Source organism: Gymnodraco acuticeps, unplaced genomic scaffold (genome assembly GCF_902827175.1).
Source record: "Gymnodraco acuticeps unplaced genomic scaffold, fGymAcu1.1, whole genome shotgun sequence".
NCBI classification, from domain to species: domain Eukaryota; kingdom Metazoa; phylum Chordata; class Actinopteri; order Perciformes; family Bathydraconidae; genus Gymnodraco; species Gymnodraco acuticeps.
In genome coordinates, this window is record NW_022989748.1 from 4,128,973 (window position 1) to 4,141,106 (window position 12,134).

At 42.0% G+C, this 12,134-nt stretch overlaps 1 protein-coding gene across 3 annotated transcripts in view; it reads left to right on the plus strand.

Annotated features, from left to right (window-relative positions):
- Positions 1 to 12,134, plus strand: part of LOC117559274 (phospholipid-transporting ATPase ABCA1-like) — a 135,226-nt gene that overhangs the window by 113,203 nt on the left and 9,889 nt on the right. For all 3 annotated transcript variants that reach the window (XM_034236066.1, XM_034235991.1, XM_034236150.1), the window contains exons 44-48: positions 4,649 to 4,755; positions 6,257 to 6,398; positions 7,173 to 7,307; positions 8,938 to 9,041; positions 11,060 to 11,152. In XM_034236066.1, the coding sequence (XP_034091957.1) occupies positions 4,649 to 4,755; positions 6,257 to 6,398; positions 7,173 to 7,307; positions 8,938 to 9,041; positions 11,060 to 11,152 (581 nt within the window). The remainder of the gene's footprint in view (positions 1 to 4,648; positions 4,756 to 6,256; positions 6,399 to 7,172; positions 7,308 to 8,937; positions 9,042 to 11,059; positions 11,153 to 12,134) is intronic.

Here is a 12,134-nt window from a genome sequence, read left to right on the forward strand (position 1 = left end):
GCGGGAGCGCGCTCCTTCACTACAGACTATCGCGCCACCTAACCATTCGCCAAATGTTTTTAATACCAGCGGTAACCGGCCAAGCGCCGGACAAAAAAACAATCTTCCAATCAAAGAAAGTCACCGGAGGAGTTAAAGGAGAGTGACAGGGAGTATGAGAAGAAGAGGGAGAGAAAGTTTCAGCCAGCTTGATCGATGGAGTTGGCTGCAGTGACGCGTCCTAAAACCCTTTTATAATCTATCGATTAGATTTATGATTCGAAAATTATAAAAGTAGGGTAGACATGTGGAGATTATCCGGCTGAACAAAACGTGCATTTATCAAACAGGTTTGTTTTCCACAGACCTTATTTCCAGCTATTTTCCAAAACCCTTGTCGAGGGAACCAGTAGCTTACTTCCTGGTTTTATGACGCGTCACTGGCTGCACCTCTCAATATGATGCCAATATAAACAAGGTCTTCTGTCGGCTCTGTACATCAATGCCGACCTATGCTGACAAGTAAGTGAAGAGTAGACAATATAAAGGTATTGGCAAAATGTCCCAGCAGTTTAGGATAATCAAGGTTCTAATCAAATCAATTACATAGCCATTACATGTCTAACTCCTAATGACAGGAAGGCAGAAAGTGCATTATACAAATAATAATAGGCTACTCATAATAATAGCAGACATTTTTTAACAATGACCACAATATCATTATTTTAATAAACCAAATATGAACAATTGAGGAAAATGAGGAAGAACTGAAAATGTTGTAGTACAAGTAGTAATGTAGGCTAGTTAGTGCATAAATTACTATTGCAACAAATGTTTTAATTTTCTTCATTATTAGTCGATTTTTTTTTGGACGAATGCTCCGGGCCAGTGGTTACAATGGTGGGGCCAGTGATAATACAAGTCCACCGGCCCAGAGGTAGACATTATTTACCCTTAATGTCTACCGCTAGTAAATTGTCTACCCCCCCGTCGACAATTTACTAGCGGTATTTACTTGCAGTACCGCGGTGGGCCGGCGGTACCGAAGTGGGCCGGTCGAGAGTCCCGGGCTGATTAGTCCCAGTCCGTCCCGGGCTGATTTGTAGTCCCAGTCCGCCCTACTTGCCAACCCTCCTTTTCGCGGGAGACTCCCATTTTCCCTCCCGGGGTCATATTTATCCCGCATTTCTCCCGATTTCTGACTAAATCTGATTTGTTTCATTCTAACATAACGCACCAAATGTTACTGTTTCCACTCGGACTTCAATACAGCTACACCATTGTTTGGTTTCCATGGTAACGTGTCTCTTTAGTAGCGCGAGCTAATGAAAGTCTGAGAGGGTCTTCAGGAGGAAGATAGTCAGAGAAAACAGAACAAGAATGGACAACTCAACCCTCTGCTCACTCCTTTCCTGTAAATTAAACTAGCCACACATATGACAGCGCAGTTGCTCATTCCATCTCTTCTTTTTTCCTGCTACGCTCTTGTTTGACAAGCTGAATGTTGACTGGTGTTTGACTGAAGTAAGCTCTGTGAAAAGTTCCAGTTATTAACTCGGTATTTACAAAGCTGTCATCTCCACATTTGGAGAAAGTTACAAGCCGTTTGACAGCAGCACACCTGCATATTTCACAGAAGGCTCGTTTAGTGGTTTTGCAAATAATTAACCACTCTCTGTTTTTGTACCATTCTGCATTGAAGTACCTTTCTCTTTGCCCAAATAAGCTTTTATTTGCCCGTCACAATGTCCCGACAACAAACCTCCATGCAGTCGGAACCAGCCTGTTTCGGTTCAACGATGCCGGCGGCGGCGGTTTTGACAGCCTCTGCGGCCGCAGAGCTGCTGCTGGTTCATCTGGCTGCGCTGGTTCTCTGGTTGAAGGACCAGGCTCCAGAGTGTGGATGTCAGGGATGTGACATTCAAGTTGTTGAATTTCAGCTTAGTTTGACTGTATTTTGTTTTCTTATGCGCCGGTTCTTCTGACATGTTTGCAAGTTTATCTATCTAGGTTAACGGCTGACACACACTGAACAACGTAACACATAACGTAAACAACGTAACAAATAAACACATCTAAGCTTTGTTATTGGTTGTAATGTACATGGATACATTTGAATGGTGTGACAATGTCCTATTTGGTTGGATTCAAATGTACATATTCTTCCTGTTATGTCTGCCTGCTGTATTTTACCTAATGCAAAGTGACCTGCTCCATCGAAATCAGTCGCATTGATCCGAAGACACATTAGTTGTATACACTGTTGGAAAGAGGAGATTCCTAGCTTTCTAATGATATCAGGATTGTTTTTGTAGGCTACTATATTAAGCAAAATATGTCACATTATATAATGACTGTCACCGAGTCATCATTTTGAGAAAAAGGCCTTTAAAGTTTCCTCTTCTCTGGATCGATCTGATTGATTATTAGCGGAGCAAATGATCAAAGTAGTACGGAGGGAAGATATTTTCGTTTGGATTACTGGTCTGGGGGAAGCTCGCGGGTGTGTGCGTGTATACGTGTGTGTGTGTTTGTGTATTTTTGCGTTTGTTTCCCGGGGAAAACTCTCAGGAGAAACACCGGCTGTTGTTATGCTTGCTGTGACGTCAAGTTACTCCGTTCTCCGCTTGTAATTATGCCGTTAAGCTTCAAAGCTGTATTTATCATCTGAATTTGCCGAAACTAGTTTAATATTCTGAAAGCCAAGACTTTGTTTATTTGAAATCAGATGAAAACAAACTGTAACGGACCCTGCGGTGTTATCTATGATTACTATGCCTTACATTCATAATGTCAGCGGAGGGAGGGGAAGCGGCACTGTGGAAGAGCAGAGTGGCGAGTGAGAGGCAAGCTGTGTTCTTCCCTTTACAAGCTTCAAAAATGCCTGTAGCTACTGAGATTGAATATAACAATCAAAAATAACAAAATATACACAGCTAGATCAGATGGCGTTCTTTTTAGATGCGACTTTAGAGTAGAGGGGAATTATTGAAACGGGATGTGTACAGTGTTCCGCGGCATCCGCTGCTGCGAAAATGTGGGGCAGGGCCGTAAAGTGGGGGGGCCAATGGCCCCCTGGCCCCCCCGCTTCCGGCACCCTTGCACACACACACACACACACACACACACACACACACACATTCTCAAGCTCACACTCTGTTTGACCATGTTACAACACTCTATGTAAAATTCCAGAGACTTCGTAAAAACTATTCCATTCTCTTTGTCTGTGAAATAAAATGCAGATATTAATTGACTAAACAAATAAACCAAATGAATATTAATGATAACATTTACACAATATTGACAGACGAGAGCAGAGGTTCTCTTTGATTACAGTTTGCAGTTATTCCTCTAATATTTAAATGTTGGCCTTTGCCTTTTCCTGAGTGGATTCAGAGTCTCTCCCAGAGCCTGCAGAGAGGAGGCATTAGCTGCAACACTGAGCCCCTTATCACCTCCTTCTGACACTATGCTGCAGAGTCTGAGAAGCTCAGAAATATGCCAATTACCACTGAGAAACAACATCAACCAAATACGGCAAAGTCAACTTTTACTAAACATTAACTTAGGAACTGAAGTCAGGAGAAGTCTGATATAAATCATTCTTCTCCTGTGTTTATGACATAAAACGGTTGAAAGCAGGTTATAACTAAATGTGTTGCTGGTGAAAAAATGTCGTGTGTTGTTGTAATAATCATCACAGCCACAAGAGGCACTAAAGCACTTCCTCATAGTCTTTCAACACTATTTTTCATTCCTTTATCCACTCTAATTCTATAGAACACACTACACTTTTGTTAATGTCGCATACACAAGTGAGAGAACTCTTTGAGATGCATATATATTTTTAAATAATTTTCCCCTTGTTTCAAAATGTATTAACTCTTATATTATTCTGACAAATGTTGTTTTTCACGTGCAAAACGTTTTACCTAATCTAATTTTAAAAAGTAAGAGACTTGAAAAGTGTACAGTTTTCTCACTGGCATCGTGTTAAACAACATGTGTGTAAATGGATGGCCTATCAGTGTGAAGCCTCCTCTCTCATTATAAGATATTTTACCCCACACACTGTTGCTGGGTCTTGATGTAAACACGGTGTGAGATGCTGACAGCGGTCGTGCTCTTGGTCTCTGCGCTGGGATCCGTCCTGCCGGCCTCTGTGTGCTCAGCGTCAGTGTAAACCAAACGTAAATGCCAGAGGAAGATTGAGATTCACTGATCACACACTGCATCTGCTGCATGCATTATTTACATCAAGACCAGCCCTCTGCCAAGCATGCACAAGCACAGGTCACAAATAAGCAGGGACCAGTGAGTGACAGGAATCAAGTATTCACGAGGAGGGTCACATGATGCAGAGAGGAAGTAAAATCATCCTCAGTTGAGTTTGTAGAGAAGAAGCGCTGTGGGCTTTTACTCTGTTTGTCCCTGTGTGGCTGTTTTGTTGATTCAGTGTGTGTTGTTGTATTTGTTATTTTTGCTAAACACAGAGTCATGCATACAAACCGTAGTTTCACTTATACTGCACGCTGGGAACAAACATGTACACTGGATAAACTTCATTATTGGGGTTTTGAAAGGAAGGAAAACATCATATTTGAAATGTCACACGGCATTAGCGCCTGCTGAGATTCTAACGGAGGCCTTCCCGTTTCTCCGGCAGTGTTTCGGCTTGCTGGGAATCAACGGGGCCGGGAAGACCACCACCTTCAAGATGCTGACAGGAGACATCCCCGTCTCCGGAGGGGAGGCTTTCCTAAACGGGTACAGGTGAGGATGAGTCCCTAAGAGTGGAGAAACTAGTCATGATTAGCCACCCAACATGGAGAAGGAGATCAGCTGTTTTTAGCTTGCATTCAGCATTCTATTCCTCCCTCAGGTTGAGTTTTTTTCCTGCCCACTTTTCAACTGTGCTCCTCTCATGTTGTCTCCTCGCTGTGATATTCTGTTCCTCACATATTTCATTCCTTTTCACATCCTCGCACTGCACTGTGCTGTTTTTGTCTCTGCCTTACAGAATCAGTCAGAGGAAACGTCTGTACATGCCAAAAAGAAACACCTGAGCTTTTGGCTTTCTCTCCTTTATTTTTAGGAACAAACCTCCTCCACACTCTGCGCGCTGCGGCGGTGGATGTTGGTCGCTAACGCTTCATTTGTTCATTTCTACATGTGGTTATTGAGTGAGGTCTAACACAGAACTGCTAATGTTTATAAAGGTGAGGATCAGAGAGGAATCCCAGAAGCCTTCAGAGGAAACAGCACCTGAAAAGAGTTATGTGTTCTGTGTATTGGAAGAGGAGTTATGGGCAGCAGAGAAGAAGAGGAGGTACATCTGCAGCTCTGTTATAATGCTTCAGAAACAGCAGCATCGACTCGTTGTAGAAGAAATGGATTTTAAAACGACTTAAATAGGCATGAACACATTTACAACAAAAACAATTCTTTGAGGAATAGGTCAGTTTGTGGAAGATGCCCGTTGTGTTCCATTGTCAGAGAAGAAGATGCATGTGTCATGTCCACACGCTACATATGAAGAAGGTACCAGAACAAACCCCAATTATCTGCAATTATTGATTCTTGATAAATCACATTTCAGCTGAGGAAGAGTCCCTTCTCTGCTTGTACCGCTGCCGGGATGTTGAGCACATTTGACATGCTATCAATGTTAGGCAAACAAATACCTCTGTCTGCTGATTCTTCTTAATATAAGCCAAGTTAGATGTCGTAGCACAAGTAGAGATGGCGGTTTTCTGCGGCCTAGTTCAAATCACATTCAGCTCTCAGACTCTATATCTCTCCTGGAAATTACCATTTTGGGAACATAAATATGTCTAAGTGTAACAGGGCAACTTTAAAACGAAGAAGGTAAATCAGCGGTAACATTTGCCTGCAGAGGGGGGGTGCATTATTGCAGGATGTGGAAAGGTGCATGTCTGTACAAAGACATATTAGGCTCTTATAGGTTAAAGATGACAAGGTGTTCTCCTCTCATCACAGACACAATGTGTATGTTACTGAGGACGAGCAGTAGTACGAGCATTGAGATGTCCTCCATCATGAACACCTCATCCAAATCACTATTATGCTTTATTGCTCAAAGCGTCTCTTCAGATCCCAGATGCTAACTGAAATAAGCCGATTCTGTAAACCCCTGCACAGGCACTTTACTCTCTTTATTATTTCACCTTCTATGATCCTAACACGCTGTTATTTTACTTTCCTCTAGATGACGCATGTTGGTGTTAAAATAAACATGTAATCTGTCCTACAGCATCCGGACGGAGATGAGGGACGTGCATCAGAACCTGGGATACTGTCCTCAGTTTGACGCCATCGACGAGCTGCTGACGGGGCGCGAGCACCTGGAGCTTTACGCCCGGTTACGAGGAGTCCCAGAGAAAGAGGTCGCAAAGGTAAATAAATAGCCAATGTAAATGAGTTGTGAAGCTCTTATACATACCCTCCCATGTTCTAAATCTTCAATATGTTAAATGTTTTTTTTTCTAGCCAAAGCTGTGAGGCACTTAGCATTGAGGAGGCACATATCAGTTATATTTTCACTATAAGAATACTTGAAGTGTACTTATGCAGGGTGATGTGGAGGTGATGGATGACCTCAGAGCGAGCAGCCTTACATAATGCAGCTGTCCGCTGGTGCAGAGCAGCAGCTGAGGGTCACTCTGCATTATTCACTGTTCTGCTACTGAGGCCCTGTGCACGCTCTGCAGAGAGGAGATGAAACGAGGAAGAGGCTGGGGGGCCCTCAGACCGGAGCCAGAGCTTTGATATCTTCACAGCACAGGGATCCACTTCCTCTTGTGGCTGGGGCCCCTGTGATGTGCCTTTTTTGGGCAACAATTCTGGATGCAAATGGAGCCTTTTGTGAATTGTTATTTGCATATTGCACATGCCACAGGCTGCATTTGTAACTCCCTAACATGGACAGCAGGCAGTCTACACATCTTCATCTCGGACCAACACAACAAATATAAAAACTGTATTGTTGTACTTAAAAGATCTAGCACATGTTTAAGCTAACTGTCAGATGTTAACTGTCCTGAATGATGCACAAAGGTTCAAAAGGAAAGCCTCTCATTGTTACAGTAGACATTCAGAACTTCACACATCATGTAAAATGGGATATTGTGGTTTATTTGAACTCTTTTCACTTTATATGTTCTCTAAAGGTGGCAGAGTGGGGGGTGCAGAAGCTGGGGCTGGTGAAATACTCCAACAAGTCTGCAGGGACGTACAGCGGCGGGAACAAACGCAAACTGTCCACCGCCATCGCGCTCATCGGCTGCCCTCCTGTCGTCTTCCTGGTGAGAGGCGCTGTGTAAATGTCTGTGTGTGGTTGGAAATGATGCGCTGCTGTTCCATTATAAGACTCAGCAGTGTAATGCTTTAAATCAATATTGATGCGTGCGGATGTTTGGATTACAGTGTTGTTTCTCTGAACAAGCACACAGGCTCAAATTCCAAAATGAGTAGAAAAACAAGTTTTGGATCACTGCAGGAATACTGAGTCCCCTATTGAATTGTGCATAACATGTGGATGAAAAGGTGTTTTATTTCAAGCTCTGGTCATGATTGAATTGTATTTTCTCTAGAGAGAACCAATTGGAAGTGTGCACTTTTTAAATTCCCCTTAATCAGTTATTATATTTCTATTCATCAGGACTTAAAAGTAAGCCCATTCCTCACTAATGGAAGATTAATGGAGGCATGACTCAGCATTAAATGCATCACATGGTTTAATGAACTACTTAAATGGGAATTAGGGAGTTGTCTGTGTTATTATGAGGGACAAACTCAAATGATCACACTGAGCAAAGTATACATTTCATTACGATTATTAAGATGTTTTTTGATTAAATACATATCTCATCTCACTTCATACAAAACGAAAACCATTCATTAGCATAATTTAAAGCAATGCATTAGATGCTGATTATAATTTTCTGCATGTAATAATGAATGCATAATAAATAAATAATAATCCAGAATAATCTCTCCCTCCATGTTCGTTTCCTGGCTCTGCACACGTCCAGACCCTCTTCTGTTTCCTCTCTCTGAGGCGGGGGGGTTCATGTGTGTCACTCTCCGTATTGTGTCTCACACACACAGACACACACACTGGGCAAACATGTAGATACCCTGTAGGATGTGCAGTGAGGCCTGGAAGCAGACGATGGAGCGAGTACTGACAGTCTGTAATCATGTACAGACAGACCAACCCTGAGGAGAGAGTGTGTGTGTCTCTCTGTATGTGAGAGTGTGTGTATTTCCCTCTATATTAACAAACAAGCAGTCCTACAGAACATCGTCAGCAGAAGCCTCTATTAGACAGATTGAACTCTTTGAAACATTTCCTTTTCTTCATTATCTTTTTTCAGTCCGTCCAGATACCCCATGGTAATTGCTAAATGTTGAATGATTGCTTGTTATTATAAACTTGAATTTCTTTGATTTTACATTATTGTCATTGCATTGTAGAAACATCTGGGAAAATGCAGTTAGCATACCAACCAGTAGTGCATGAGAAGAATTAAGTTGCTGTGTAATGTAGAGGTATAATATAAGTATATAAATATGACACATTACAGTATGAACAATATTAAAAGTTATAAACATTAAGAAATGTTTAAACTATGAACCTACAATAGAAATACTTTTTTTGGCCGGGCCCAAATTTGAGTATTTCTAAGACATTTATTATATATCTTTCTTATATAATGTTTAATTTTAATTTTGTCATTTAATTTTTTATAACTTATTCATTTTTTTTGGGATTCACTTATTTTCATTTATTTATGTTGGTTTGTTTATTTTCTTATTTGTTCATTTATTTATCAATAAATATTTAAAAACATTACATCTGAATGTCAACAATGAATTGTTCACAGTAGATTATTGCTGTTAGTGGTATAAATAAATGGTGTTTTCCTTTAGGACGAGCCCACCACAGGCATGGACCCTAAGGCCCGGCGCTTCCTGTGGGACTGCATCCTGAGCGTCATCAAGGAGGGACGCTCCGTCATCCTCACCTCTCACAGGTGCAGCAGCACATCCATTTCCTCTCATGCACACACTTCAACATGAAAATATTGACTTTCTTCCCCAGGATAGCAGAGCTGCACGAGCGTAATTGTAATTGATTGGCGCTCCTCTTTAGTTGTGAGGAATTGGTAAAAGCGTGGCCGTTAAATCAACAGCGACACACCGACTGCTGTGAAGCTTTCATGAGGCCGCGTTGACCGACTGCCGTGAAAACAGAAACTGTCGATATCTTTTCAGCACTTCCTGCAGCTACTTTTTCCCCTGTCATTCTGAGTGAGGAGAAGATTAAACGTCTAATCTTTTTTGGACGTTGACGTGGATATGGAACATTTCACATGCCTATTCATTTCACCATTTCCCAAATCGCCTGAATCATTTGCGCCCCTGCTGCAGGAATACATTAGGCTCATTACATGTTGTTCTCCCTTCATGGAGGAGTAAAAGCATTTGTTGTATTTGAGGCGGTGTGGCTTAGCGGCATCCAATGGGCCGTGGCGTCACCAGGTGCCGGTGTTTTGTTAAGAGTCACTTCACAACCTTTTACAAAGTCATAATCCTAATTACACAATCCCTCAGAAAGGTGTTACCTCTACTTCAAACACTGCTGCAGCCAGAGGAAAATAAGGAGTGCATACTGTATGGTCCCTTTTTCTCCCCCTAATTACCACCTTCATATTAAGTCTAAGGTGTTAAAGTAGACATGCCAAAATGCTCTTTTTATTTTTCTATTTACCTTTTTCTAACCAGGAGACAGTCTCATTAAAATTGTTTGGAAGTGACACAATTAGTTGTCCCACTTTGTTGAGGCTCCTTAATGCCCCGGCCACACGAGGACGAAAACGGCTAAACGCATAGGATTAACGCAAACGCAATCGCAAACAAGCTTCCGTCCACACGCAATAGTCATCCGGATAGTGTCTGCCCTCACGAGACAGCTCCGTTTAGCTCCAACCGCTGGAGAAGCTGCAGTACATATGCAGGAGCCTGTACGTGGCGCTGTAACTTCCTCCACAAAAGCAGCGAAGAAGCATGGTTGTCATGGTTGCCCTTCTGTTTATTCTCCGCGGTGGGGGCCGAGGGAACCGGGCAGAGTTTCTCGCCAGTCAACGTGTATTAAAGTTTAAATCTTCCGACAAAATTATAAAAGTGCCGGTCAAAGGTCTTCTTCGGACAGCGCCAGTGTCTGTTTCATGCAGCAGCTGATCCAGTAATGAGTGACCCGGCCGACAGTAAAAATAAACATATTTATAACTAGTTTAGGTAGTTTGAGAGGTGTCTCCGTCCTGTCAGATCAGACTTCACTCGCGTTTATGTCCATATCGAGAGAAAGATAAATAATCTGAATTCAGTGTGCAGTTTACTTTGACGCGGGGGTGAGCAGCAGAGGTGGGGAGAGGCGGGGCTATTGCCTCATCATTATCAGAAAATGATCGTATAGGGCGTACACACGGAGCCGTTGGACCCCCCAGAGCGTTGCGTATGCCGTTCTATCCACCTTGGGACCCGTTATCGTTTCCGCAGTCGTTTAGTGCCGTATTCGGTCGTCCTCGTGTGGCCGAACGGTCTATATGACACTAAACAGTAACGCAAACGACCGTTTTCGTCCTCGTGTGGCCGGGGCATAAGAAGCAAGTTCAAATAAACTGAATACAGTTTACTGACAGTCATTTAAAAGGACCTGCACAGACATGGAGGTGGCAGCAATAAGTCGCCCATCGTTGGGTGCCAAATATGTCCTGGAGAAAAACACAACTCTCATACTAAGATGAAAGCGGACAGATGGATTCACAGGATGTATTCATTACATATACTCATTGCAGGTCAACAATAAAAGTCCTGCCTCTACTTGTTCCGGTCTTCTTTTATAGCCTTCACATTAGCTTCTGTTCCTGTGCTATTTTTAAATATGGTATATACTGGTATCTGGGTCACAGAGACATTTTCCTATTATAGTCCTACAGGTGCAGTTTCCTCTGGTGTTAATACTGCTTCTTATTCCTGCTTTCCCCATCAGCATGGAGGAGTGTGAAGCTCTCTGCACCCGCATGGCCATCATGGTCAACGGTGCCTTTAAGTGCCTCGGGAGCATCCAGCATCTGAAGAGCAGGTGAGCCTCATCTTCTATTTCTTCTTCTTAAACGCACAAAATAAATCTACAAAGCTCCGGAAACTGAGATGAAAGAAATCTGTGTCTCCTTCTGATCTGAATCCGAAAATTATCCAGCAGCTAATGTTGTCAGTATATTTCAAGTAAAGACTTTGTGCCAAAAGTTTTTAGTTTTAGTGAAACCTCAGTTAACCTCCACATTTTAAACTAAAAGTATACACGCTTTATCATTACACTTTACTTAAAGTACCAAATGTAACACATTCATTACGCAAAATATCACATGCAATATTGTTATACTAGTTTTCCTGATGCATCAGTGTTCATCCCTTTAATATTGCAGCTGGTAAAGGTGGTGAATATGTTTTATTATATAATCATTTTTTTGTAGATTGAATAAATAATCTTAATCTGAAAAGTACTTGGTAACTAATGCTGTCAGTATATTTAGTGTAGCCTAAAGTAAATATTTCCCAGTAAGCGTAGTGGAGTAATAAGTAAAAGTACATGTATATAGATGCTATGTAATAGTTTCTCATTCATTACTGTAATGTGTTAGATAACCCACAAACATGTATGCAGCATCATAATTCCCCCACACTCACCATGACGTATTGATTTCACATTAACATCCATATCTCCATTATCTCTGTTCCACATGTTTCTGCACACACATACATCCTTATCCATTAGCCCCCCCCCCTCCTCCCTTTAATAGTCTGCATGTACGTCTCTTACACACACATTCTGATATTCATCTGACATTTCAGCACTTCCGCCCCCAGCCCAGTGTGACACACAGAGCACTTCCATTACCTTAGGTACAGTCTGCTGACATTATCACACACACACACACACACACACACACACACACGGTTGCACAGAACATCAATACTCTTCTGGAACATTTCTATATACCAAGCAACTAAGTACTCATTATCCAGCTTTTTACCTACATTGTTCTTATTTCTCTAACTTTTTT